At 44.1% G+C, this 26,439-nt stretch overlaps 1 protein-coding gene across 1 annotated transcript in view; it reads right to left on the minus strand.

Moving 5' to 3' along the window:
- Nucleotides 1-24,111, minus strand: part of LOC139383981 (gamma-2-syntrophin-like) — a 75,313-nt gene extending 51,202 nt beyond the window's left edge. Inside the window, exons 1-2 of the mRNA XM_071128610.1 lie at nucleotides 24,043-24,111; nucleotides 11,782-11,919 (exon numbers count right to left, since the gene is read on the minus strand). Coding sequence (XP_070984711.1) covers nucleotides 11,782-11,919; nucleotides 24,043-24,111 — 207 coding nt within the window. The remainder of the gene's footprint in view (nucleotides 1-11,781; nucleotides 11,920-24,042) is intronic.
- Between the last annotated feature and the right edge of the window lie 2,328 nt (nucleotides 24,112-26,439).

The following is a 26,439-nucleotide window of genomic DNA, read 5'->3' on the forward strand; positions in this document are numbered from 1 at the left end:
AGGAACTCTGCCTAGAAGGCCAGCATCCCGGAGTCGCCTCTTCACTGGTGACGTTGAGACTGGACAGAGGAACTTTGCCTAGAAGGCCAGCATCCCGGAGTCGCCTCTTCACTGTTGACGTTGAGACTGGACAGAGGAACTTTGCCTAGAAGGCCAGCATCCCGGAGTCGCCTCTTCACTGGTGACGTTGAGACTGGTGTTTTGCGGGTGCTATTTAATGAAACTGCCAGTTGAGGACTTGTGACGCGTCTGTTTCTCAAACTAGACACTCTAATGTACTTGTCCTCTTGTTCAGTTGTGCACCGGGGCCTACCACCCCTCTTTCTATTCTGGTTAGAGCCCGTTTGCGCCGTTCTGTGAAGGGAGTAGCACACAGAGTTGTACGAGATCTTCAGTTTCTTGGCAATTTCTTGCATGGAATAGCCTTAATTTCTCAGACAAGAATAGACTGAGTTTCAGAAGAAAGTCCTTTTTCTGGCCATTTTGAGCCAGCAATCGAACCCACACATGCTGATGCTCCAGATACTCAACAAGTCTAAAGAGGGACAGTTTTATTGCTTCTTTAAAAATCAGAACAACAGTTTTCAGCTGTGCTAACATAATTGGAAAAGGGTTGTCTAATGATCAATTAGCCTTTTAAAACGATAAACTTGGATTGGCTAATACAACGTGCCATTGGAACGCCTCTTTACACCTATGTTTATTTATTTTATATTTATTTACGTTTTATTTATTTATTTCACCTTTATTTAACCAGAAAGGCTAGTTGAGAACACCTTTATTTAACCAGGTAGGCTAGTTGAGAACACCTTTATTTAACCAGGTAGGCTAGTTGAGAACACCTTTATTTAACCAGAAAGGCTAGTTGAGAACAAGTTCTCATTTACAACTGCAACCTGGCCAAGATAATGCAAAGCACAAACACAAACAACACAAACAACAACACAAAGTTACACATGGAATAAACAAGCGTACAGTCAATAACACAAAAAATAGTCTATATACAGTGTGTGCAAATGGAGTGATGAGGTAAGGCAATAAATAGGCCATAATAGTGAAGTAATTACAATTTAGCAGATTAACACTGGAGTGATAGATGAGCAGATGGTGATGTGCAAGTAGAAATACTGATGTGCAAAAGAGCAGAAAAGTAAATAAAAACAATATGGGGATGAGGTAGATTGGATGGGCTATTTACAGATGGGCTATGAACAGCTGCAGCGATCGGTTAGCTGCTCAGACAGTTGATGTTTAAAGTTAGTGAGGGAAATATAAGTCTCCAGCTTCAGCAATTTTTGCAATTCGTTCCAGTCATTAGCAGCAGAGAACTGGAAGGAAAGGCAGCCAAAGGAGGTGTTGGCTTTGGGGATGACCAGTGACATATACCTGCTGGAGCGCGTGCTACGGGTGGGTGTTGTTATTGGGACCAGTGTAGATATTCCATAAAGAAATCTGCCGTTTCCAGCTACAATAGTCATTTACAATATAAACAATGTCTACACCCTATTTCTGATCAATGTTATGTTATTTTAAAGGACAAAAACATATTTTCTCTTTCAAAAACAAGGACATTTCTAAGTGACTCTAAACTTTTGAATGGTAGTGTACATCTACAGTGGGGGAAAAAAGTATTTAGTCAGGCACCAATTGTGCAAGTTCTCCCACTTAAAAAAGATGAGATAGGCCTGTAATTTTCATCATAAGTACACTTCAACTATGACAGACAAAATGAGAAAAAAAATCAAGAAAATCACATTGTAGGATTTTTTATGAATTTATTTGCAAATTATGGTGGAAAATAAGTATTTGGGATGGCTCCGTATCCTTATCATCTCCTTGGTCAGGGATGGCTCCTTATCCTTATCATCTCCCTGGTCAGGGATGGCTCCATATCCTTTTCATCTCCTTGGTCAGGGATGGCTCTGTATCATCTCCCTGGTCAGGGATGGCTCCATATCCTTTTCATCTCCTTGGTCAGTGATGGCTCCGTATCATCTCCTTGGTCAGGGATGGCTCCGTATCATCTCCCTGGTCAGGGATGGCTCCATATCCTTTTCATCTCCTTGGTCAGGGATGGCTCCGTATCCTTATCATCTCCCTGGTCAGGGATGGCTCCGTATCCTTGGTCAGGGATGGCTCCATATCCTTTTCATCTCCTTGGTCAGGGATGGCTCCGTATCATCTCCATGGTCAGGGATGGCTCCGTATCCTTATCATCTCCCTGGTCAGGGATGGCTCCGTATCCTTGGTCAGGGATGGCTCCATATCCTTTTCATCTCCTTGGTCAGCGATGGCTCCATATCCTTTTCATCTCCTTGGTCAGGGATGGCTCCGTATCATCTCCTTGGTCAGGGATGGCTCCGTATCCTTATCATCTCCCTGGTCAGGGATGGCTCCGTATCCTTGGTCAGGGATGGCTCCATATCCTTTTCATCTCCTTGGTCAGGGATGGCTCCATATCCTTTTCATCTCCTTGGTCAGGGATGGCTCCGTATCCTTATCATCTACCTGGTCAGGGATGGCTCCGTATCCTTGGTCAGGGATGGCTCCATATCCTTTTCATCTCCTTGGTCAGGGATGGCTCCGTATCATCTCCTTGGTCAAGGATGGCTCCGTATCCTTATCATCTCCCTGGTCAGGGATGGCTCCGTATCCTTGGTCAGGGATGGCTCCATATCCTTTTCATCTCCTTGGTCAGGGATGGCTCCATATCCTTTTCATCTCCTTGGTCAGGGATGGCTCCGTATCATCTCCTTGGTCATGGATGGCTCCGTATCCTTATCATCTCCCTGGTCAGGGATGGCTCCGTATCCTTGGTCAGGGATGGCTCCATATCCTTTTCATCTCCTTGGTCAGGGATGGCTCCATATCCTTTTCATCTCCTTGGTCAGGGATGGCTCCGTATCATCTCCTTGGTCAGGGATGGCTCCGTATCCTTGGTCAGGGATGGCTCCATATCCTTTTCATCTCCTTGGTCAGGGATGGCTCCGTATCATCTCCTTGGTCAATGATGGCTCCGTATCCTTATCATCTCCCTGGTCAGGGATGGCTCCGTATCCTTGGTCAGGGATGGCTCCATATCCTTTTCATCTCCTTGGTCAGGGATGGCTCCATATCCTTATCATCTCCCTGGTCAGGGATGGCTCCGTATCCTTGGTCAGGGATGGCTCCATATCCTTTTCATCTCCTTGGTCAGGGATGGCTCCGTATCATCTCCTTGGTCAGGGATGGCTCCGTATCCTTATCATCTCCCTGGTCAGGGATGGCTCCGTATCCTTGGTCAGGGATGGCTCCATATCCTTTTCATCTCCTTGGTCAGGGATGGCTCCATATCCTTTTCATCTCCTTGGTCAGGGATGGCTCCGTATCCTTATCATCTACCTGGTCAGGGATGGCTCCGTATCCTTGGTCAGGGATGGCTCCATATCCTTTTCATCTCCTTGGTCAGGGATGGCTCCGTATCATCTCCTTGGTCAGGGATGGCTCCGTATCCTTATCATCTCCCTGGTCAGGGATGGCTCCGTATCCTTGGTCAGGGATGGCTCCATATCCTTTTCATCTCCTTGGTCAGGGATGGCTCCATATCCTTTTCATCTCCTTGGTCAGGGATGGCTCCGTATCATCTCCTTGGTCAGGGATGGCTCCGTATCCTTATCATCTCCCTGGTCAGGGATGGCTCCGTATCCTTGGTCAGGGATGGCTCCATATCCTTTTCATCTCCTTGGTCAGGGATGGCTCCATATCCTTTTCATCTCCTTGGTCAGGGATGGCTCCGTATCATCTCCTTGGTCAGGGATGGCTCCGTATCCTTGGTCAGGGATGGCTCCATATCCTTTTCATCTCCTTGGTCAGGGATGGCTCCGTATCATCTCCTTGGTCAGGGATGGCTCCGTATCCTTGGTCAGGGATGGCTCCATATCCTTTTCATCTCCTTGGTCAGGGATGGCTCCATATCCTTTTCATCTCCTTGTTCAGGGATGGCTCCGTATCATCTCCTTGGTCAGGGATGGCTCCGTATCATCTCCTTGGTCAGGGATGGCTCCGTATCCTTTTCCACCAGAACATCACGGGTGACGTGGTCCAGAACTGGCTTGATGGCTGACAGTGTCACTCGTGTCTCTGAGGCAAGTGCATCTATACATTTGCTCAGAGGTTCAAGGAGCTGGCACAGTTGCTCCATGACACTTATGTCGGCATCCTTGGGCATCAGATGCCATCTTCCTCTTTCTCCAGCCAGTGTCGCACAGACTGGCTGCTGTTGGCTGAGGAAATGCTCAAGCATCTTGTGTGTAGATCGCCATCGAGTCACCACATCATCATGGATCAGAGCTTTCTGTGGCATGTTGAGGGCAGCTTGCTTTTCTCTCAAGTTCGCTCCTTCTCTTCCAGCTCCGTGAGAAGCCTTGAACCAGATGACGGCAGGCCTTGATGTGGATGCATAAGTAGCCTGCCTTTGCTGGAGTGTCTGTGTCACAACTGTAGATGAGGAGGGACCAGTAGCATCACTGGGTTTGCCTGCTGCATGGCCACTCTGTAAACAAGTGAATGGCAAATGCATTATTATTATTATTATTATTATTAGTAGTAGTATTAGTATTAGTGTTGTTACATTAGAATTATTGTTATAATTATTCACTTACACACACACAGTCTATCTTCGATGTTGCATTTTACTATATGCAATGACCCCATGCACAAATTTACATAAATACAAATGAGTCTTAAGTAGACAGTGATAGTAATTGCAATGAGCCCAACAAATGACATCATTACAGGAGTCTTGTATAGGAGAGTCTCCTGTTGGAACACTTTTACAACCAAGTCGACGACTGACAGATTTTAAATGAACAAAATGTGTTGGTTGGGTGACTAAACTACATAACGTGTTATCGTGTGTATTGGGTGAATAGAGTCTGCAGACACACGACACATACAGCAGCAGAACAACGCGTAGTGTTTTACCACAGTAGGTAACACAGAACGCTTCAGTTTACATTATTGACAAGCTATTAACAAGTTAGACAAACTATGACATTTTCCCCCCATTCCGAAATCCCCACATCATGCATTGAGGTAAAAGTTAACTTACCTTGCATTCGCTATAAAGTAGCGGGTGGTGGTCACGAAGATGACTCAAGAGATTTGAAGTGCGTTTTCTTTTTTTTGCATATTCTGCAGACGGGTTGATCATCTTCGATTAAGTTTCCCTCAGCACTCTTGTAAAACCCAAAATACGACCACACTTCAGATTTGGTCCTCTTTGAAGGCTGAAGAATCTGAGCGCTGTCACTGCCCTCCATGTTTTCACACAAAACAAAACCCACGTTGCATGCTGCGTCAGACTGTTGCAGACTTTGGTTGATGCTGCGCAGTATTTACCATGAGTTTTTCCAACTGTGGTAATCAAACACGGTTTTAATGATAATTAACATTTGAAACGGTAATACAAACCGTCTTGAATGTTACCGTGGTTTATCGTGAAACCAGTAAACGTTTCATCCTTAATCTAGATCTCTAACTCTAAATACAATACCCACTGCTACTAGCCATGTATTCATCCAACAGTAAATGTTTAAAAAACGTTGCAATTGTAGGCCACCTATAGGCATATGGGCTCGTAATGGCCGGTGAGGATTTAGAGTGTGTTACCGCTGCATATCTCAAAAGCCATTTCAAATTCCTTCGTTTTAAAATAGTTGCCATTGAGCTAAATATTGAGAGTTGAGAAATATGAAGTATATTTCCTTCAGAAAGTGTTCACACCCCTTGATTTTTTTCCCCCACATTTTGTTGTATTACAAAGTGGGATTAAAATTGGTTTTAATTGTACTTTTTTTTTGTCAACGACCTACACAGAATACTCTGTAATTTCAAAGTAAAACAAAGGTGAATTCATCTCCCAGTGTCTGGTGAAAAGCAGGTTTTCCTCTAGGATTTTCCTGTGCTTAGCCCCATTCTGCTTCTTTTTTTTATCCTGAAAAACTCCTTAATGATTACAAGCTTATTCTTAACACGATGCAGCCATCACTATGTTTGAAAATATGGAGAATGGTACTCAGTAAATCAAAGTATAGATATTTAGCAATATTACATTGGTGCCTTGTTGCAAACTGGATGCATGTTTTGGAATATTTTTTGTGTACAGGCTTCCTTCTTGTCACTCTGTCACTTAGGTTAGTATTGTGGAGTAACTGCAATGTTGTTGATCCATCCTCAGTTTTCTTCTATCACAGCCATTAAACTCTGTAATTGTTTTAAAGTCCCCATTGGTCTCATGGTGAAATCCCTCAGCTGTTTCCTTCCTCTCCGGCAACTGAGTTAGTAAGGACGCCACGTATCTATGTAGTGATTGGGTGTATTTGGAAACACAATGTCAACTTTCACTGCTATGCAGATGACACACAGCTGTATATTTTGATGAAACATGGTGAAGCTCCAAAATCACCTACCCTGGAAGCCTGTGTTTCAGACATAAGGAAGTGGATGGCCGGCTTATGTTCTACTTTTAAACTCGGACAAAACAGAGATGCTAGTTCTAGGTCCTAAGAAACAAAGAAATCTTCTGTCGGATCTGACAATGAATCTTGATGGTTGTACAGTCGTCTCAAATAAAACTTTGAAGGACATTGGCGTTACTCTGGATCCTGATATTTCTTTCGACGAACATGTTCAAAATATTTCAGGAGCAGCCTTTTTACATGCTCGTAACATTGCAAAACAATCGCACACTCTTTACCAAAAATAATGCAGAAAATCTAAGCCATGCTAATGTCACATCAACATTAAACTACTGCAATGCTCCAATCCTTGTCCACCTGGACAGCGCTAAATAAACTTCAGCTAGTGCTAAATATCGCTGTTAGAATCTTGACTAGAACCCCCCAAAAATGAGCATATTACTCCAGTGCTAGCCTCTCTACACTGGCTTTCTGTTAAGCCGAGGGCTGATTTCAAGGCTTTACTGCTAACCTACCAAGTATTACATGGACTTGCTCCTTACATGGACCTATCTCGCTGATTTGGTCCTGCCGTACATACGTACACGTATGCTACAGTCACAAGATGCAGGCCTACTTAATGTTCTTAGAATTTCTAAGCAAAGAGCTGGAGGCAGGGCTTTCTTCCATAAAGCTCAATTTTTATGGAAGGGTCTGCCAATCTATGTGAGAGAGGAAGACTCGGTCTCAACCTTTAGGTCCTTACTGAAGACTCATCTCTTCAGTAGGTCCTATGATTGAGTGTTGTCTGGCCCAGCGTGTGAAGGTGAATGGCAAGGCACTGGAATGACGAACCATCCTGGCTGTCTCTGCCTGGTTGGCTCCCCTCTCTCCACTGGGATTCTCTGCCTCTGACCCTATTACGGGGGCTGAGTCACTGGCTTGCTTGTGCTCTCCCATGCCGTCCTTGGGAGGGGTGCATCATGTTGTGCCAGGCTTCCTTCACTATACTCAACATGAGTTGGTTGAGTCACTGACGTGATCTTTTTTCATGTCCTCGGGCAGTGGGTGGGGTATCTTCGTGGGCTATGCTCGCACTTGTCTTAGGGTAGCAATATCCTTTTGGTGGTGTGGGGGCTGTGCTTTGGCAAAGCACTTTGGACGGGGCCACAGTGTCCCCGACCCCCCGTCTCAGTCTCCAGTACCTGTGCTGCAATAGTCTATGTGCCGGGGGGCTACGGTCAGCCAGTTATATATGGTGTAATTTCCCTGTCTTATCTGGTGTCTGGTGTGAATATAGGTATAATCTCTCTAATTCTCTTATCTCTCTCTCTATCTCCACTCCTGGAGGACCTGAGCCCTAGGACCATGGCTCAGGAATACCTGGCCTGACAACTCCTGGCTGTCCCCAGTCCACCTGATCAAGCTGCTAATCCAGTGTTTATTGTTCTGCCTGCAGCTATGGAACCCTGACCTGTTCAACAGACGTGCTACATTGTTGTGTTGCTGTTCCAGTTTCTGATGTTCTGCCTGCAGCTACGGAATCCTGACCTGTTCACTGGTTGTGCTACTTTGTCCCAGACCAACTGCCTCTCTCTCTCTGCCCCTCTCTCTCTGCCCCTCTCTCTCTGCCCCCTCTCTCTCTCTCTCTCTCTCTCTCTCTCTCTCTCTCTCTCTCTCTCTCTCTCTCTCTCTCTCTCTCTCTCTCTCTGCCTCTCTCTGCCTCTCTCTCCCTCTTTCTCTGTCTAACATATATGCTGTCACGACCTCTGAATGCTCAGCTATGACAAGTCAACTGACATTTACTCCTGAGGTGCTGACCAGTTGCCACTGTGATTATTATTTGACCTTTCCTATGAACGTTTGAACATCTCGAAGATCGATCTGTCCTTAATGGCCATGTACTCTAATCATATACACCTGGCAGAGACAGAAGAGGACTGGCCACGCCTCAGAGCCTGGTTCCTCTCTAGGTTTCCTCCTAGGTTCCTGCCTCCCTTGGGGACTAGTTAGGCATGTTTACTCCTGAACGTATTTATGCTTGTCATAATGAAGAGGTAGACTACATGTAAAACAACATAATTCCATAATTCCATAATTAATTTGACATTTTAAATCAAATCAAAAATGTATTGGTTGCATACACATATATGATGCAGTAATATTTAACAATTCACACAAATCTGGAGTAGAAAAATGGAATTAAGAAATACATAATATTAGGATAAGCAATGTAGGAGACCAGAGTGTATATACAGTTGAAGTCGGAAGTTTACATACACCTTAGCCAACTACATTTAAACTCCGTTTTTCACAATTATCTGACATTTTATCCTACTAAAAATTCCCTGTCTTAAGTCAGTTAGGATCACCACTTTATGTTAAGAATGTGAAATGTCAGAATGATAGTAGAGAGAATTATTTATTTCAGCTTTTATTTCTTTCATCACATTTCCAAAGGGTCAGAAGTTTACATACACTCAATCAGAATTCGGAAGCATTTCCTTTAAATTGTTTAATTTGGGTCAAAAGTTCCGGGTAGACTTCCACAAGCTTCCCACAAAACGTTCAGTGAATTTTGGCCCATTCCTCCTGACAGAGCTGGTGTAACTGAGTCAGGTTTGTAGGCCTCCTTGCCCACACACGCTTTTTCAGTTCTGCCAACAAATGTTCTATAGGATTGAGGTCAGGGCTTTGAGATGACCACTCCAATACCTTGACTTTTTTGTCCTTAAGCCATCTTGCCATAAGTTTGGAAGTATGCTTGAGGTCATTGTCCATTTGGAAGACCCATTTTCGACCAAGCTTTAACTTTCTGACTGATGTCTTGAGATGTTGCTTCAATATATCCACATAATTTCCCTTCCTCATGATGCCATCTATTTTGTGAAATGCACCAGTTCCTCTTGCAGCAAAGCACCCCCACAACATAATGCTGCCAGCCCCATGCTTCACGGTTGGGATGGTGTTCTTCAGCTTGCAAGCTTCCCCCTTTTTCCTCCAAGCATAACGATGGTCATTATGGCCAAACAGTTCTATTTTTGTTTCATCAGACCAGAGGACATTTCCCAAAAAAGTACAATCTTTGTCCCTATGTGCAGTTGCAAACCGTAGTCTGGCTTTTTTATGATGGTTTTGGAGCAGTGTCTTCTCACTTGCTGAGCGGCCTATCAGGTTATGTCGAACTAGGACTTGTTTTACTGTGGATATAGATACTTTTGTACCTGTTTCCTCCAGTATCTTCACAAGGTCCTTTGCTGTTGTTCTGGGATTGATTTGCACTTTTCGCACCAAAGTACGTTCATCTCTAGGAGACAAAATATGTCTCCTTCCTGATCTGTATGACGGCTGCGTGGTCCCATTGTGTTTATACTTGCGTACTATTGCTTGTACAGATGAACGTGGTACCTTCCGGCGTTTGATCAATGCTCCCAAGGATAAACCAGACTTGTGGAGGTCTATAATTTATTTCCTGAGGTCTTGGCTGATTTCTTTTGATTTTCTCATGATGTCAAGCAAAGAGGCACTGAGTTTGAAGGTAGGCCTTGAAACACATCCACAAGTACACCTCCAATTGACTCAAATTATATCAATTAGCCTATCAGAAGCTTCTAAAGCCATGACATAATTTTCTGGAATTTTCCAAGCTGTTTAAAGGCTCAGTCAACTTAGTTTTATGTAAACTTCTGACCCACTGGAAATGTGATACAGTGAATTATAAGTGAAATAATCTGTCTGTAAACAATTGTTGGAAAAATTACTTGTGTCATGCACAAAGTAGATGTCCTAACCGACTTGCCAAAACTATAGTTTGTTAACAAGACGTGTGGAGTGGTTGAAAAACAAGTTTTAATGACTCCAACCTAAGTGTATGTAAACTCCCGACTTCAACTGTATATATATATATACACACACATACGCACACATATATACACTACCGGTCAAAAATTTAGAACACCTACTCATTCTAGGGTTTTTCATTATTTTTACTATTTTCTACATTGTAAAATAATAGTTAAGACATCAAAACTATTAAATAACGCATATGGAATCAAGTAGTAACCAAAAACGTGTTAAACAAATCAAAGTATATTTTATATTTGAGGTGAATGTGTCATCAAATACTTTTTTATATATTTTTTTGATAATTCAAGAGGTCTTAATATTAATATCTTCCTAAAACAATTCCATTTGGCTTAGTAAGAAAGCCCCTTTATACTCTTATGGGGCTCCTGAGTGACGCAGGCATCACTACAGACACCCTGTTTCAAATCCAAGCTATATCACAACCGGCTGTGATTGTTAGTCTCATAGGGTGGCGCACAATTGGCCCAGCGTCGTCTGGGTTTGGCTGGTGCGTCGTCTGGGTTTGGCCGGTGTAGGCAGTCATTGTAAATAATAATTTATTCTTAACTGACTTAATAAATAATGGATAATGGAGAGAATGGAATGGCCTCATGTTTGATGTATTTGATACCATTCCGCTCTGGCCACGAGCCAGTCGTCCCCAATTAAGGTGCCACCAACTTCCTGTGTTTTGAAGGCGCTGTACAAACAGCAAGTTGAGACCATCCTTTCTTCGACGTGGACAAGGTGAGGAAACTTCCTATGCTGTGTTTTTTCCCGCAATTGCATTTTGTTAATCAGAACAAACAAAAAATGATTGAGCGCGTCAAGGGAGAGGAGAGGGCTCGCTCATCACAGCAGCAGGCCGAAGCGAGGGAACAGGCACAGCGGCAGGGCAGACAATTGAATTACCGGAATCATGAGGATAATGCATTTTACTGTTTGACCAAACATTTAAAGGCACCCTTTACATATCTAACTATCCATATTCTCTTCTATTTGATGAAACACTTGACTTTGTAAATCTTAACAGACCCAACAAAAAAAATGGTGCAGCCCATCTGGCATTTTCCAGAATTGCCAGATGGCCAGTCCGCCCCTGCCATTTTAGATACTTTCAAAACAGTATATTAAAACAAATGTACACAAGAGGGTGTGGCTTCTTTGGAAAGGGTTGACGCAAAGCATATCAACTAAAGCTACTATACTAAGGCTAAATGTGAATCACATCTTTCATGTCCCCATTACATCCAACTAAAGCTATCGTAAGCTATACACATCAGTGTCAGGATGTGAAAAGCTTGAGTCAGCTGTGGTCTCGTCATCATCAGGGATAGGTATTAATGTGAACGGAACTGAAGTCATTTCTTGTCAATGAACAATGAGTAACAGGAGCACAAATACCAGTTTGAGTTTAAAGTGTTAGTTATGTGTGCCTGGTTAACCCAAGTATGGGCAAACCCACCCCCTAATGTCAAGGTAAAGCCTCAGTACTTACATTTAATTGTGGGTCACCCCCTCTCGTGCAAACCACATCCAGCTTCTGTATGGTCAACACCTCTTTGGTCAGCTTCAGATGGACATCATAAGTATTACTGGTCTCCTTGTTATACAGCAGGGCAATTCCAGATTTTGTCTGTTGAGATAGATAGAAAAAAAATACATTTTACCTGCCTGAGTTACTGTGTTGCTATAGTGACCTAGTTCTCTCACTAACAACAGGAACTCAAAGAGCTGCTTCACAAAAAAAAAAAAGGCTTTTGTATTTTTTTTTACAAACTTTTTCCCCCCTCTAAAGTGTTGTGCTTTTACTTCTGTTCACATGATATCCTCCATGGATTCTTTCTACGCCTTGTTTGTCGTTCCATCTCTTGCTTTTTGCCCTAATAGGCTAGAAGAAGAAAGAAAAAAAACCTGCAAGGACGATCAAAAATGAACAGAAAGCACATTTGGCAAATTATTTCAAATCTTTGAAAATTCTAGAACTCTGTCTTTCTTAACAAAGCTCCACTCAGGTATTATCGGATTTTATCAGAGGCAATACATATAAAACTAAACAATACATTTGAATTAAAACAATGCTTAACTAAGCAGCATTTTTTGTTGAAGCCCTAAGTACCATACAGTGCATTCGGGAAAGTATTCAGACCACTTGACTTTTTCCACATTTTGTTACGGTTACAGCCTTATTCTAAAATTGTATTAAATTAATTGTTTCCCCTCATCAATCTACACACAATAGCCCATAATGACAAAGAGACAACAGGTTTTTGCGGCAGGTAGCCTAGTGGTTAGAGCGTTGTGGGCCAGTAACTGAAAGGTTGCTAGATCGAATCCCTGAGCTGACAAGGTAGAAATTGGTCATTCTGCCCTTGAACAAGACAGTTAACCCACTGTTCCCAGGCCGTCATTGTAAATAAGAATTTGTTCTTAACTGACTTGCCTAGTTAAATATTTTTTTTTAAATAAAATACTTGACTCTATAAAGGTACTATGTTTGATTCCCATAACACGTTAGGAAGTAGATGGGATGTAATCTCTTGATAGCACAAATGTTTGATCCATGCCTCTTTTAAAGTTGTAGAGGAGGGTCCCAATTCTTTTTCAAAGACAGTTTGGAATTTAGGTCATGCATTTTCCCTTGACTTCCAGAAGGAGATAACTATTATTCAAAGCGTTATGTAGCGACTAAGGGAAAACGCATCTGGACAATATACATGAGGGGACACAAGACAATAATTATATCTGGCATTCTCTCTCTAGGGGATGCAGATGGGGTGAAAAGAAAGCGTAAATTGAATCCTGGCATCTTATTAGTGCAATAAGCCAATGACTGCAAATAATATCTACCTAAATGGAGGTTTTCACTACGTCTGTCGTTGGAGGTTTTTTCCGTAGTAACGTACCACCAAACATGATGTTTAACAAGCCCGAACACAGCCACACATTAAAAACCACAGGGAAGTGGTTCAGAGTAATGACAACATTGTGGGTGAATGGGTGAGGGTTCCTGAATGGACAATAAGAGCACTGCCACCATCTGTACAAATAAATAAGTATAAATTAATGAATTCATGAATAAAGTTCTCAACCCCAATAGAAACATATTTTATAATAATAATTTGGTTTATATTTGTTCTATTTGACATGTGTAGAAGTGCGTACTAATACGCATGTGTAAATTGCAATGTGTGTTCTGCATATCCCAACATCCCTCTGAGACACCCTCGGAGAGTGGAGTCAAGCCCAGGGTCACCGTTATCCAGCGTCCCTGGAGCGATTATAATTCAGTGACTTGCTCAAGGGCACATCGGCAGGTTGACCACATTTTCGGCTTGGGGATTCGAACTAGCAACCTTTAGGTTACCGTCTCAACGTTCTTACCAAAGGCTACAATAACAAAATGATGAACTGGGAGGAAACAAAATATACTGTACATTAAATATTCATGACTTTCAGGATTCATGGTAACACTGGTCTTATCTTGACATAGAACAAATTTAATCTGGTAAACAGACCCAGTGTCACAAATGATTACAGTGTTGAATAAATATTTCAAATAATGGATTATTTCTATGAAGTGTTTATGTAAGATGTCTTAAATGCTGATGCATTATGGGGCAGCTCATTAGGGTAAATATAGTAACACTTTATTTTACAGACCACTGCTTAGAACGCTACTTAGAAATGAATTATTAAAATGATATAATTACCTGAGAACTGCATAGTAACTACACTTCCTTTTACAAAAACCTCACCATGTTCCATCTGGTTCCAGGTAGGTAGCTGACGAATTGTTTTGAATCATTTTAATAAACCCCCATCATCACAGATTACAGAATGACAATGTGGTTCAAGTTTAGTGGGAAAGCCACTTAAAACAGAACTGGAGTACAGTTCATAGCAGTGAACACAGTGAACACATAATCTTGGTTCGAATACCCATACTAACTACATGCTATTAGTTCATTTTAGGATACTGTAAACAAACGGTATCCTTGCAGTTGAGTGTACTAGGCTTCGCCTGTCTACCGGAAGTTGATGCTATTGTTATGCAACCTCTTGCTAGCTTGTTAGCATAACAAATCACTAGCTAAACCCTTCGTAAATCCAGAGCGTTGTCAGATATAAATCCAGTGCGTTGTCAGATTGTCCGTTCATAAATTCAGAGTGTTTCGCTCTCGGAGCGTTTAGAGCACACACAGGACTCTCTGGCCGAAGAGTAGGTTTGATCCGAGCTTTCAACGGCAGTCAAGCACCCAAGCTAACTGGCTAACGTTGGCTAGCTACTTCCAAACACAAGTGAGAGAACACCTCACTCTGACTATTTTAATCGCCCTAGCAGACCTTATTAGGCTGTTTTCATGTTATCCAGCGCGTTGGTGACTGTATCTGTGCTGCTGGCAACAATTGCATTTTTTTTTGCCTATGTTTACTGACACCGGCCATATTCAACGAGCATTCGTAAATTCATGAGTTATTCTGCGCGAGAGTGCTCTGAAATCGGAGTAGATTGTTGTTGAATCGCATGACAAATAACACTTAGAATGTAAATAATCAAGTCATTAAACTTTGGGTAGTTAGTTAGATAGCAGACAGTTAATATAATGCCTGGCACGTTCAACGTATGTCACGTTCTGACCTTGATTTCCGTTGTTTTGTATTTATTTGGTATGGTCAGGGCGTGAGTTGGGTGGGCAGTCTGTTTGTTTTTCTATGTTTTTGGGCATTTCTATGTTTTCGGCCTAGTATGGTTCTCTTCAGAGGAGGTGTCATTAGTTGTCTCTGATTGAGAATCATACTTAGGTAGCCTGGGTTTCACTGTGTGTTGGTGGGTGATTGTTCCTGTCCCTGTGTTTGTTGTCACAGGATAGGCTGTATAGGTTTTTCACGTTCCGTTTGTTGTTTTGTAGAGTTAAGTTATTTCATGTATCGTTCATTTTCCATTAAAGAAACATGAGTAACCACCACGCTGCTTTTTGGTCCGCTTCTCCTTCTACAGACGAACGTCGTTACAGAATCCCCCACCACAACAGGACCAAGCGGCGTGGTAACGGGCAACAGCAACAGCAGCAGCAGGAGAAGGAACAGAGGCAGCAGCAGCAGGAACAGCAACAGCGAGATCAGGATTTTGGGACATGGGAGCAGAATCTGGACTACACAACTTTGGAGGAGATAGACAGGTGGGCGGTCGACCCAGGGAGAGTGCCGGAGCCCGCCTGGGATTCGATGGAACAGTGCGCGGAAGGTTACAGGAGAATGAGGTTGGCGAAGCAAGCACGGCGGCGCGGACGGAAGCCTGAGAGTCAGCCCCAAAAATTTCTTGGGGGGGGGCACAGGGGGAGTGTGGCAGAGTCAGGAGTCAGACCTGAGCCAACTCCCCCGTTTATCGTGAGGAGCCAAGGAGGAGCTCAGAACCAGAGCTGGTGTTGGAGGTGAGCGAAGCAGAGACTGTGAAGGAGTTAATGGGGAAATTGGAGGAGAGAGATATGAGGGAATTGCTGGTTTGGTGCATGAGGCACGACATTCGCCCGACGGAGCGTGTCAGGGATTTAATGGCACCGGGGTCAGCTCTCCATACTCATCCTGAGGTGCGTGCGAGGGGTCTGGTGAAGACTGTGCCAGCCTCACGCACCAGGCCTCCTGTGCATCTCCCTAGCCTTGCACGTCCTGTGCCATCTCAGCACTACAGTGCTCCTAGCAGTGCTAACTGTGGCGGGCGTGGTGCTGGTCAGGCACCGTGTTATGCAGTTGTTCGCACGGTGTCCCCAGTACGCGTGCTTAGCCCGGTGCGCTACATCCCAGCTCCCCACATCTGCCGGGCTAGGGTGAAGATCCAGCCAGGGCGGTTGGTGCCAGCCCTGCTCTCAAGATCTCCAGTACGCCTTCACGGTCCGGTCTATCCGTCACCACCTCCACGCAACAGCCCTCCGGTGGCAGCCCCCCGTACCAGGCTGTCTCTCCGGCCCATCCTTACAGGGGCTCCCTCCTCTCCAGCGCTGCCGGAGCCTCCCGCCTGTCCGGCGCCGCTGCCGGAGCCTCCCGCCTGTCCGGCGCCGCTGCCGGAGCCTCCCGCCTGTCCGGCGCCGCTGCCGGAGCCTCCCGCCTGTCCGGCGCCTCTGCCGGAGCCTCCCGCCTGTCCGGCGCCTCTGCCGGAGCCTCCCGCCTGTCCGGCGCCTCTGCCGGAGCCTCCCGCCTGTTCGGCGCCTCTGCCGGAGCCTCCCGCCTGTCCGGCGCCTCTGCCGGAGCCTCCCGCCTGTCCGGCGCCGCTACCGGAGCCTCCCGCCTGTCCGGCGCCGCTGCCGGAGTCTCCCGCCACTCCGGCGCTGCCGGAGCCTTCCTCCTCTCCAGCGCTGTCGGAGTCTCCCGCCTCTCCGGCGCTACCAGGGCCTTCCTCTTCTCCGGCGCTGCCGGAGTCTCCCGCCTGTTCGGCGCTACGAGAGCTACTCAGTCCAGCGTTGCCGGAGCTTCCCGTCTGCCCAGCGCCATCTGAGCTTCCCGTCTGCCCAGCGCCATCTGAGCCTCCCGTCTGCCCAGCGCCGCCAGCGCCGCCCGTCTGCCCAGCGCCGCCAGCACCGCCCGTCTGCCCAGCGCCACCTGAGCCGCCCGTCTGCCCAGCGCCGTCAGTGCCGCCCGTCTGCCAGGAGCCGCCAGTGCCGCCCGTCAGCCAGGGGCCGCCAGTGCCGCCAGTCAGCCAGGGGCCGCCAGTGCCGCCAGTCAGCCAGGGGCCGCCAGTGCCGCCAGTCAGCCAGGGGCCGCCAGTGCCGCCAGACAGCCAGGGGCCGCCAGGGCCGCCAGTGCCGCCAGTCAGCCAGGGGCCGCCAGTAAGCCAGGGGCCGCCAGTGCCGCCAGTCAGCCAGGGGCCGCCCGAGCAGCTGCCCCTCTGTCCCGAGCAGCTGCCGCCCCTCTGTCCCGAGCAGCTGCCGCCCCTCTGTCCCGAGCAGCTGCCGCCCCTCTGTCCCGAGCAGCTGCCGCCCCTCTGTCCCGAGCAGCTGCCCCTCTGCCCCGAGCTGCTATCGTCCCTCTGTCCCGAGCAGTTGTCCCTCTGTCCCGAGCAGCTGCTTCATCTCTGTCTCGAGCTGCCCCTCTGTCCCAAGCAGCCCCTCTGTCCAGTGGGGTCATTGAGAGGGGTGGTCATGGTGAGAAAGCCACGGAGGCGGACAATAAGGCGGACTAAGACAATGATGAAGTGGAGTCCGCGTCCCGCGCCAGAGCCGCCACCGCGGACAGACGCCCACCCAGACCCTCCCCTATAGGTCAAGGTTTTGCGGCCGGAGTCCGCACCTTTGGGGGGGGTACTGTCACGTTCTGACCTTGATTTCCGTTGTTTTGTATTTATTTGGTATGGTCAGGGCGTGAGTTGTTGGGTGGGCAGTCTGTTTGTTTTTCTATGTTTTGGGGCATTTCTATGTTTTCAGCCTAGTATGGTTCTCAATCAGAGGCAGGTGTCATTAGTTGTCTCTGATTGAGAATCATACTTAGGTAGCCTGGGTTTCACTGTGTGTTGGTGGGTGATTGTTCCTGTCCCTGTGTTTGTTGTCACAGGATAGGCTGTATAGGTTTTTCACGTTCCGTTTGTTGTTTTGTAGAGTTAAGTTATTTCATGTATCGTTCATTTTCCATTAAAGAAACATGAGTAACCACCACGCTGCTTTTTGGTCCGCTTCTCCTTCTACAGACGAACGTCGTTACAACGTATTAGTAGCCAACTAACATTAGGTAACTGCTGTAAAGCTACGTGGTTCGTAAGAATAGCGTAGCTAACAATAAAAAAATATATATATTTAACATTTATTTAAATAGGCAAGTCAGTTAAAAACACATTCTTATTTTCAATGATGGCCTAGGAACAGAGGGTTAACTGCCTTGTTCAGGGGCAGAATGACAGATTTTTACCTTGTCAGTTTAGGGATTTGATCTTGCAACGTTTTGGTTACAAGTCCAACGCTCTAACCACTAGGCTATCTGCCACCCTGCAATGTCTGGCAACATAACACATATTATTTGAAATGATTACATTTTTCAACATTTTCTTAGCATTTGTCATAATTAATTATTAAAGCATACAAACTATTTCACATGCAGCAATGGATAGATATATTCACAAAAGGATATGGATACATGGCAAGTACTGGGTGTTCTTAGTAGGTGTCGTAATCAGTGCTATTGTCAAGCTTGGTCTTCTATCTGTTTCCCTTTATGATCTCAGTCTGGAATCAAAATGAACTCAGTAGAATACAGGTGAAGTCAGTAGAATACAGGTGAACTCAGAATACAGGTGAACTCAGTGGAATACAGGTGAACTCAGTGGAATACAGGTGAACTCAGTGGAATACAGGTGAACTCAGTGGAATACAGGTGAACTCAGAAGAATACAGGTGAACTAAGTAGAATGCAGGTGAACTCAGTAGAATACAGGTGAACTCAGTGGAATACAGGTGAACTCAGTGGAATACAGGTGAACTCAGTGGAATACAGGTGAACTCAGTGGAATACAGGTGAACTCAGAAGAATACAGGTGAACTAAGTGGAATACAGGTGAACTCAGAATACAGGTGAACTCAGTGGAATACAGGTGAACTCAGTGGAATACAGGTGAACTCAGTGGAATACAGGTGAACTCAGTGGAATACAGGTGAACTCAGAAGAATACAGGTGAACTAAGTAGAATACAGGTGAACTCAGTAGAATACAGATGAACTTAGTAGAATATAGGTGAATTTAGTAGAATAAAGATGAACTAAGAATACAGATGAACCCAGTAGAATACAGGTGAACTCAGTAGAACACAGGTGAACTAAGAAGAATACAGATGAACCCAGTAGAATACAGGTGAACTAAGTAGAATTCAGGTGAACTATGTAGAATACAGGTGAACTAAGTAGAATACAGGTGAATTAAGTAGAATACACGTGAACTCAGTAGAATACAGATGAACACAGTAGAATCCAGGTGAACTCAGTAGAATCCAGGTGAACTCAGTAGAACACAGATGAATTCGGTAGAATACAGGTGAACTAAGTAGAATACAGATGAACTAAGAAGAATACAGGTGAACCCAGTAGAATACAGGTGTGGTAGAATACAAATGAACTCAGTAGAATACAGGTGAACTCAGTAGAATACAGGTGAACTCAGTAGAATACAGGTGAACTCGGTAGGATACAGGTGAACTCGGTAGAATACAGGTGAACTCGGTAGAATACAGGTGAACTCGGTAGAATACAGGTGAACTCTGTAGAATACAGGTGAACTCTGTAGAATACAGGTGAACTCGGTAGAACACAGGTGAACTCAGTAGAACACAGGTGAACACAGGTGAACTCAGAAGAATACAGGTGAACTCAGAAGAATACAGGTGAACTCAGAAGAATACAGGTGAACTAAGTAGAATACAGGTGAACTAAGTAGAATACAGGTGAACTCAGTAGAATACAGATTTACTTAGTAGAATACTGGTGAATTCAGTAGAATAAAGATGAACTCAGTAGAATACAGATGAACTAAGAAGAATACAGATGAACCCAGTAGAATACAGGTGTGGTAGAATACAAATTAACTCAGTAGAATACAGGTGAACTCAGTAGGACATAGGTGAACTCAGTAGGACAGATGAATTCAGTAGAATACAGGTGAACTCGGTAGAATACAGGTGAACTCAGTAGAATACAGGTGAAGTATTCATGGCACCTTCCCTCTGCTTGGAGGTCATTTAAACCTTCCCTCTGGTTGGAGGTCATTCAAACCTTACCTCTGGTTGGAAGTTACTTAAACCTTCCCTCTGGTTGGAAGTCATTTAAACCTTCCCTCTGGTTGGAAGTTACTTAAACCTTCCCTCTGGTTGGAAGTTATTTAAACCTTCCCTCTGGTTGGAGGTCATTTAAACCTTCCCTCTGGTTGGAAGTTATTTAAACCTTCCCTCTGGTTGGAGGTCATTTAAACCTTCCCCCTGGTTGGAGGTCATTTAAAACTTCCCTCTGGTTGGAAGTCATTTAAACCTTCCCTCTGGTTGGAGGTCATTTAAAACTTCCCTCTGGTTGGAAGTCATTTAAACCTTCCCTCTGGTTGGAGGTCATTCAAACCTTCCCTCTCTTTGGAGGTCATTTAAACCTTCCCCCTGGTTGGAGGTCATTTAAAACTTCCCTCTGGTTGTAAGTTACTTAAACCTTCCCTCTGGTTGGAGGTTATTTAAAACTTCCCTCTGGTTGGAAGTCATTTAAACCTTCCCTCTGGTTGGAAGTTATTCAAACCTTCCCTCTGGTTGGAGGTCATTTAAACCTTCCCCCTGGTTGGAGGTAATTTAAAACTTCCCTCTGGTTGGAAGTCATTTAAAACTTACCTCTGGTTGGAAGTTACTTAAACCTTCCCTCTGGTTGGAGGTTATTTAAAACTTCCCTCTGGTTGGAAGTCATTTAAACCTTCCCTCTGGTTGGAAGTCATTTAAACCTTCCCTCTGGTTGGAAGTTATTTAAACCTTCCCTCTGGTTGGAGGTCATTCAAACCTTCGGTCTGGTTGGAGGTCATTCAAACCTTCCAACTGGTTGGAAGTCATTTAAACCTTCCCCCTGGTTGGAGGTCATTCAAACCTTCCCTCGAGGGATAACGTCAGCAAAGCGATGCTCAGTTGAGGGCCAAGCATAATCTGTTTACACTTTTAAGGGAATATCCTAAATTGTAATACAATTTTGGGCGGTCAAAATTACACCAAAAGTACACCTATTGTGATCTGTGATCATTCAGGAATTCAAGGGGAATACAATCCAGCATAATGATACACAGTCAATGTAATATTAATAATAATTACACCTCATCAGCAGTATGACAGCGAGGTTAAACAGGTATTATGCAAATCAGTAGAACCTGGTGTGAGCAAACACTTCGGAAATATCCCATTTTTAGAGAAGGCAACAAAAAAAAATCTCATTTTGAAATGCATTGGACATCATTCAAATTCATGAGGTCTCTCTCTCTGCCTCAGATCAAAATGAAAATGTTGTGGGTCACTAATAACAATGCAGTGCAGGAGTTGCATTTTTTATTTATTTTTGATAAGTAAACATCTCAGGAAAGGATTTTAAAATCGGTCTCAGCCTAGCTGAACTTATAGGAATCATATATAGGAGAATCATTATCTGGTTGAGATTGCATCGCTTACAGCCAGTATCATATAGAGAGTCAAGTTAAAAGCCACCAAGGTGGCTGTGGATATGACATTTTCCAAACAGAAACGTCAGTAGGACACACATGGTTTAATATTAAGCCTGATTGATTTCCTGGCTACAACTCCATCGACTTTCACACTCCACTGGGGTGTAATTATGTTCCATGCTAAGAGGAACCTCCAGGCCTTTGACCAGGGGGAGTTGTGCATGCTCCCCCATCCCCCCCCCATGTACATCACAGTTTTCATTACAGCAAAAATCAAAGGAGGTGTTTCATTAAAGAATAATAACCCAAAAAGATCGGATCCTGAAGGCAGACTAGAACATGGTTTGACAGTACACATACTGCTTGGCCTCTGGCACTACAGACAGGAATGTTGAACATAGAATATACCTCACAATGGATGATCATTCCTTGGAGAATGTAACTGAAGTGATGGGACTTAACGAGCGCCAGGTTGGCCCATCCCATGACACTTAAGACTAGAACTAATTGACATGACTAGATCAGGTAGTATCTTTCCCATTCGTTGGGCTTGAGCCTTATGGCTGAATCTACAGCTATAGGACGTGGAGTCATCTAAACAGAAAAAGAAGAGTGTAAACATAATTCCAAAGAGTTTTAAAGGGCAGACCAGGGCAGTTTAGAGGCTCACATTGAAAAGCAACAGAACATCAAATCCATTTAGAACATAGAAACAACAAAATGGCATACAGACATTCAATTGTCTCTGTAATTATCCTTTAAAAAAAACAGAGCATCTGTGGAAATAGGGGCTGTTGATCCCGTGGGAAGAAGATGAATGGTTAAACACCTTGAATCATTACTGAGATTCATAGCAGAAGACAATGCTTCTGTTATTCACTTGTGTTCTTATGAATGTTTTATTGTTTAATGTTTTGTACGCTACTATCTTTGTGTGTGTGTGTGTCTGAAGTTACCGCTCTACTTATGATTACGTCATATCAACCTTTTAAAAGCTAGAAACCATAACAAACTGCCAACCCTGCCTTTGTTTTGGTAGTGGAAAAAAAAACCGACGGATGGGCCTGGAGAAATGGAACCACTCTCAAATGTATAGGCAGAGCTATGGGTGCAAGGACTGACCATCTATGATATCAAAATTACATTTAATTTATACGTAAAAAATAAAATAAAAATGGATGCAGGAACTGTGGATTCTCTTATATCAAAGAATCAACTTGCATCACTGCAGGTCTGTCTGATATTGTTAATGGTTTACTCCATGTGTAACTAATATTGGGGCGACAGGGTAGTCTAGTGGTTAGAGCGTTGGACTAGTAACCGGAAGGTTGCAAGTTCAAATCCCAGAGCTGACTAGGTACAAATCTGTCGTTCTGCCCCTGAACAGGCAGTTTAACCCACTTAACCCGTCATTGAAAATAAGAATTTGTTCTTAACTGACTTGCCTTAAATAAAGGTTAAAAAATGTGTTGTCTGTTCACTTTGCTTTATCTTGGCCAGGTCGCAGTTGTAAATGAGAACTTGTTCTCAACTAGCCTACCTGGTTTAAAAAAGGTGAAATAAAAATAAATAAATTGGAGGGTTGTTTTATAAAAACAAATAAATTAGGGATATTCACTTTCATTAATGGAAGAATATAAGGGGGAATTATTAACAAGTTAAAAAAAAACATTGGTCATTAAAGTCACGTTAGATTGGTGGATTGAACCTTGATCTCAGTGGACAATGAATGCTATGTTATGATGCATAATCTAGTGTGTTGTCAACAATTCAATCATATGTTTGTTGTCAAGTATTTGTTATAATATAGTCCACAGTACTGAGATATGAACCACCTGGTTGGCCAATTTTTGCCTTTTAGTCTTTTTACATTGTAACTATTTATTTCATATTCCTCCTCTTCAAGGTCTCTACAGTACTAGCAGGAATAGTGGAACATTAATCCCTCACCAACCGAATTCCTGCCTTTTATCCCATATCTTTGGGGACCAACTCCCGAGTTTTCTTACAGCCCTCTGACTGGGCTAAATTAGAGTACCACAGCCATGACTGAACTGCAGAAACCCAAAAGAATACAAATTATTTCAATTGATGCAGGGGGCTGAGTTGACCAATCATGTTCAAGTTAAGATTGTTTTCACATCAACTTTTAAATCCACTGTCAAAACAGGCTCTACCAGCAGGTTGAGAATAAGGTAAAAGGGTTCATTATGTACTTTTTAAATCACAACTTCAATCTACTTTGATCATCTTATTTACCTATAGCGTTGCAGGAGGACAAATCGGCGATTATTGATAACCACAAGCCAACAGAAGAACTCATCCATATAGGAACGCAATGAACGCGTGAATGCAGAATAAATTGTGTCAAGGTAGAATAAAAACAACTTTCTTTGAGTGCAAGCTGCATAGCGAGCTACATGATGGAATATTTATTAAAATTCTCCCACTTCCTGCTTCTCAAGCGTCCATGGGGGAAATGATCTACTGATGTGATATTTTGTTTTAAATCCTGACATTTTCTTTCCAGCAGAACTGGGGCATATCTGATTAAACAAACTAAACAAAATACATATTTAGTATTTAAGGCAGAGAGAGAGCCTGTACTTGCCCAAGTTGGAACCAAGAGGCTGGCTGGACGCTCTATCTGTTCTGGTAGCTGTTTCCCGGTCACATTCATTTCCCATTCAGCCGCTGGCTCTGTCCGCAAGACCTCGAAGAGACTTTCATGAGTGAGTCATTTATCCAACAATAGTCGGTTAATGCCGTTTTACAACGTCCCATTCACCAAGAGGCACACGGAGGAGCAGACTGACCAAGCATATAGCCAGTGCGCAACGGGGTAGACTTCAAAGGTAGGCAGGCAGACTACTTCGCTCAACAGTGCGCTGTCTAGTCGCTATGTGACATTTCCCGACGGTGTTTCTAGATCTGGCAGATAGTCACGCAATTAATGGTAACTATCTGAAAATAGATGCACAGCTCAAAATGTTAGATAGATGAATCCATAAGTGAGGTTAAAACAGCTACCGCTGCTCTTCGCTGCGTTCTGTGTCGTGATTGGTGAGGCGCACAACACACCGCCTGTATGTTGTCTCCACCTGTTGTCATTGTAAGAAAATTAAATTAATTTTATATTATTAAAAAAACAATGTATACTAATGTTTTATTAAGCATGGATTTCCATGATTAAAATGGTTAGTTAGGCCTTTATGTGTCTAATCAACAGAACCTTCAGCCATACGGCTATGAGTTATTCCTCTCAATAATAAAGAACATAATTAACATCTACATTTTGAATAAATTAATGTTGATTTTGTCATATTTCAAAGGGAGCAGGACTAGACTTCAAACGTCCAAGACTCTCTGCAACAGACCTCGAAATGTATCTTACACATTCAATCCATGATTCAAATGTATTGTTGTTTTGAAAAACATTGTTAAGAATGTATTTGGAAAGGGAGCACAACGCTGTGAATGCAATATAGTTCCACGTTTTATATGTCATATGTACAGGATACACATCCAGCGAAATGCTTACTGGTGGCAGGTTCCTTCTGGACAATGCAACAACAATAAGAAATAATAAACGATAAGAATGAACCTAAAGTAAACGAAAGTAGAATAGAATAAACATTTTAGAGTAAATACAATACAGGAGGATATAGTTTACAATATATTCTTTGCCGTCTACAGTTTTCGGGAATAGCCTGGAGGTTAGAATATGTGTGACTCTGCAGAGGGGCTTTTCACTTCTTACACATTTCCGTCACCCTCAAATGGAAAAAGATCCCTCTTCTCCAGCCTAACTGCCCATGGTATGGATCACTCTCACTGCAACCAATGTGGTACTGTTTTTAGCATGTCTCTCCTCATACTCAAGACAGTTATGTCGTCTCAGATTCCATGTGTTTGATTCAGCCCGGGATTCAGAAATTGGAAGGATTCATTTGCACTTCCCGTTGGAAGCCTGTTTAAATGGTGCAAGCGAAATGTTGCAGTTTTGACAAAAATAAATCGATGCACCTGATGAGAGGAAGTACTTGAGGTGTTATTTCAATTATTGAAGCGAAAATGAAACACTGCAGTCTAACATGTCAACTCTGAAAATCTTTCCATTATTGCAAAGCATAAGATCTTTCTATGGAAGAAGAATCCTTCTACGCTGGCTCTGATGCCTCTTCTCCCCCAGGAGGCTTAAAATATTTGGCATGGGCCTTCAGATCCTCAAAACGTTTTATAGCTGCACAATATTGAGAGCATCTTGACTGGCTGCATCACTGCTTGGTATGGCAAATGCTTGGCAAGGTGCAGTTTTTTGCCATGATACCTCTCATACTGTCTGCGTCTGAGTGATGGAATCCGGGAGGACAGGCCATGGTTGGGCTGGCTGAGGTCCCTGGAGGGCAGGCAGTGTGCACCCAATGGTGCGTTCGGCTGAGCGAACAACCCTCTGTAGAGCATTGTGGTCAGTGGCGGTGGAGTTGACGTACCCGGCTGTGATGCAACCTGACAGTATGCTCCCGATGGTGCGTTTGGCTGAGCGAACAACGCTCTGTAGAGCCTTGTGGTCAGTGGCGGTGGAGTTGACGTAGCAGGCTGTGATGCAACCTGACAGTATGCTCCCGATGGTGCGTTTGGCTGAGCGAACAACGCTCTGTAGAGCCTTGTGGTCAGTGGCGGTGGAGTTGACGTAGCATGCTGTGATGCAACCCGACAGTTTGCTCCCGATGGTGCGTTCGGCTGAGCGAACAACCCTCTGTAGAGCCTTGTGGTCAGTGGCGGTGGAGTTGACGTACCCGGCTGTGATGCAACCCGACAGTATGCTCCCGATGGTGCGTTCGGCTGAGCGAACAACCCTCTGTAGAGCCTTGTGGTCAGTGGCGGTGGAGTTGACATACCCGGCTGTGATGCAACCCGACAGTATGCTCCCGATGGTGGAACTGTAGAACATTTTGAGAGCCCTCTTGTTGAAGGTTGAAGTGTCGCTGTCATGCCTTATTCACCA

The sequence above is a fragment of the Oncorhynchus clarkii genome, chromosome 25, assembly GCF_045791955.1.
Source record: "Oncorhynchus clarkii lewisi isolate Uvic-CL-2024 chromosome 25, UVic_Ocla_1.0, whole genome shotgun sequence".
Taxonomy (NCBI): Eukaryota; Metazoa; Chordata; class Actinopteri; order Salmoniformes; family Salmonidae; genus Oncorhynchus; species Oncorhynchus clarkii.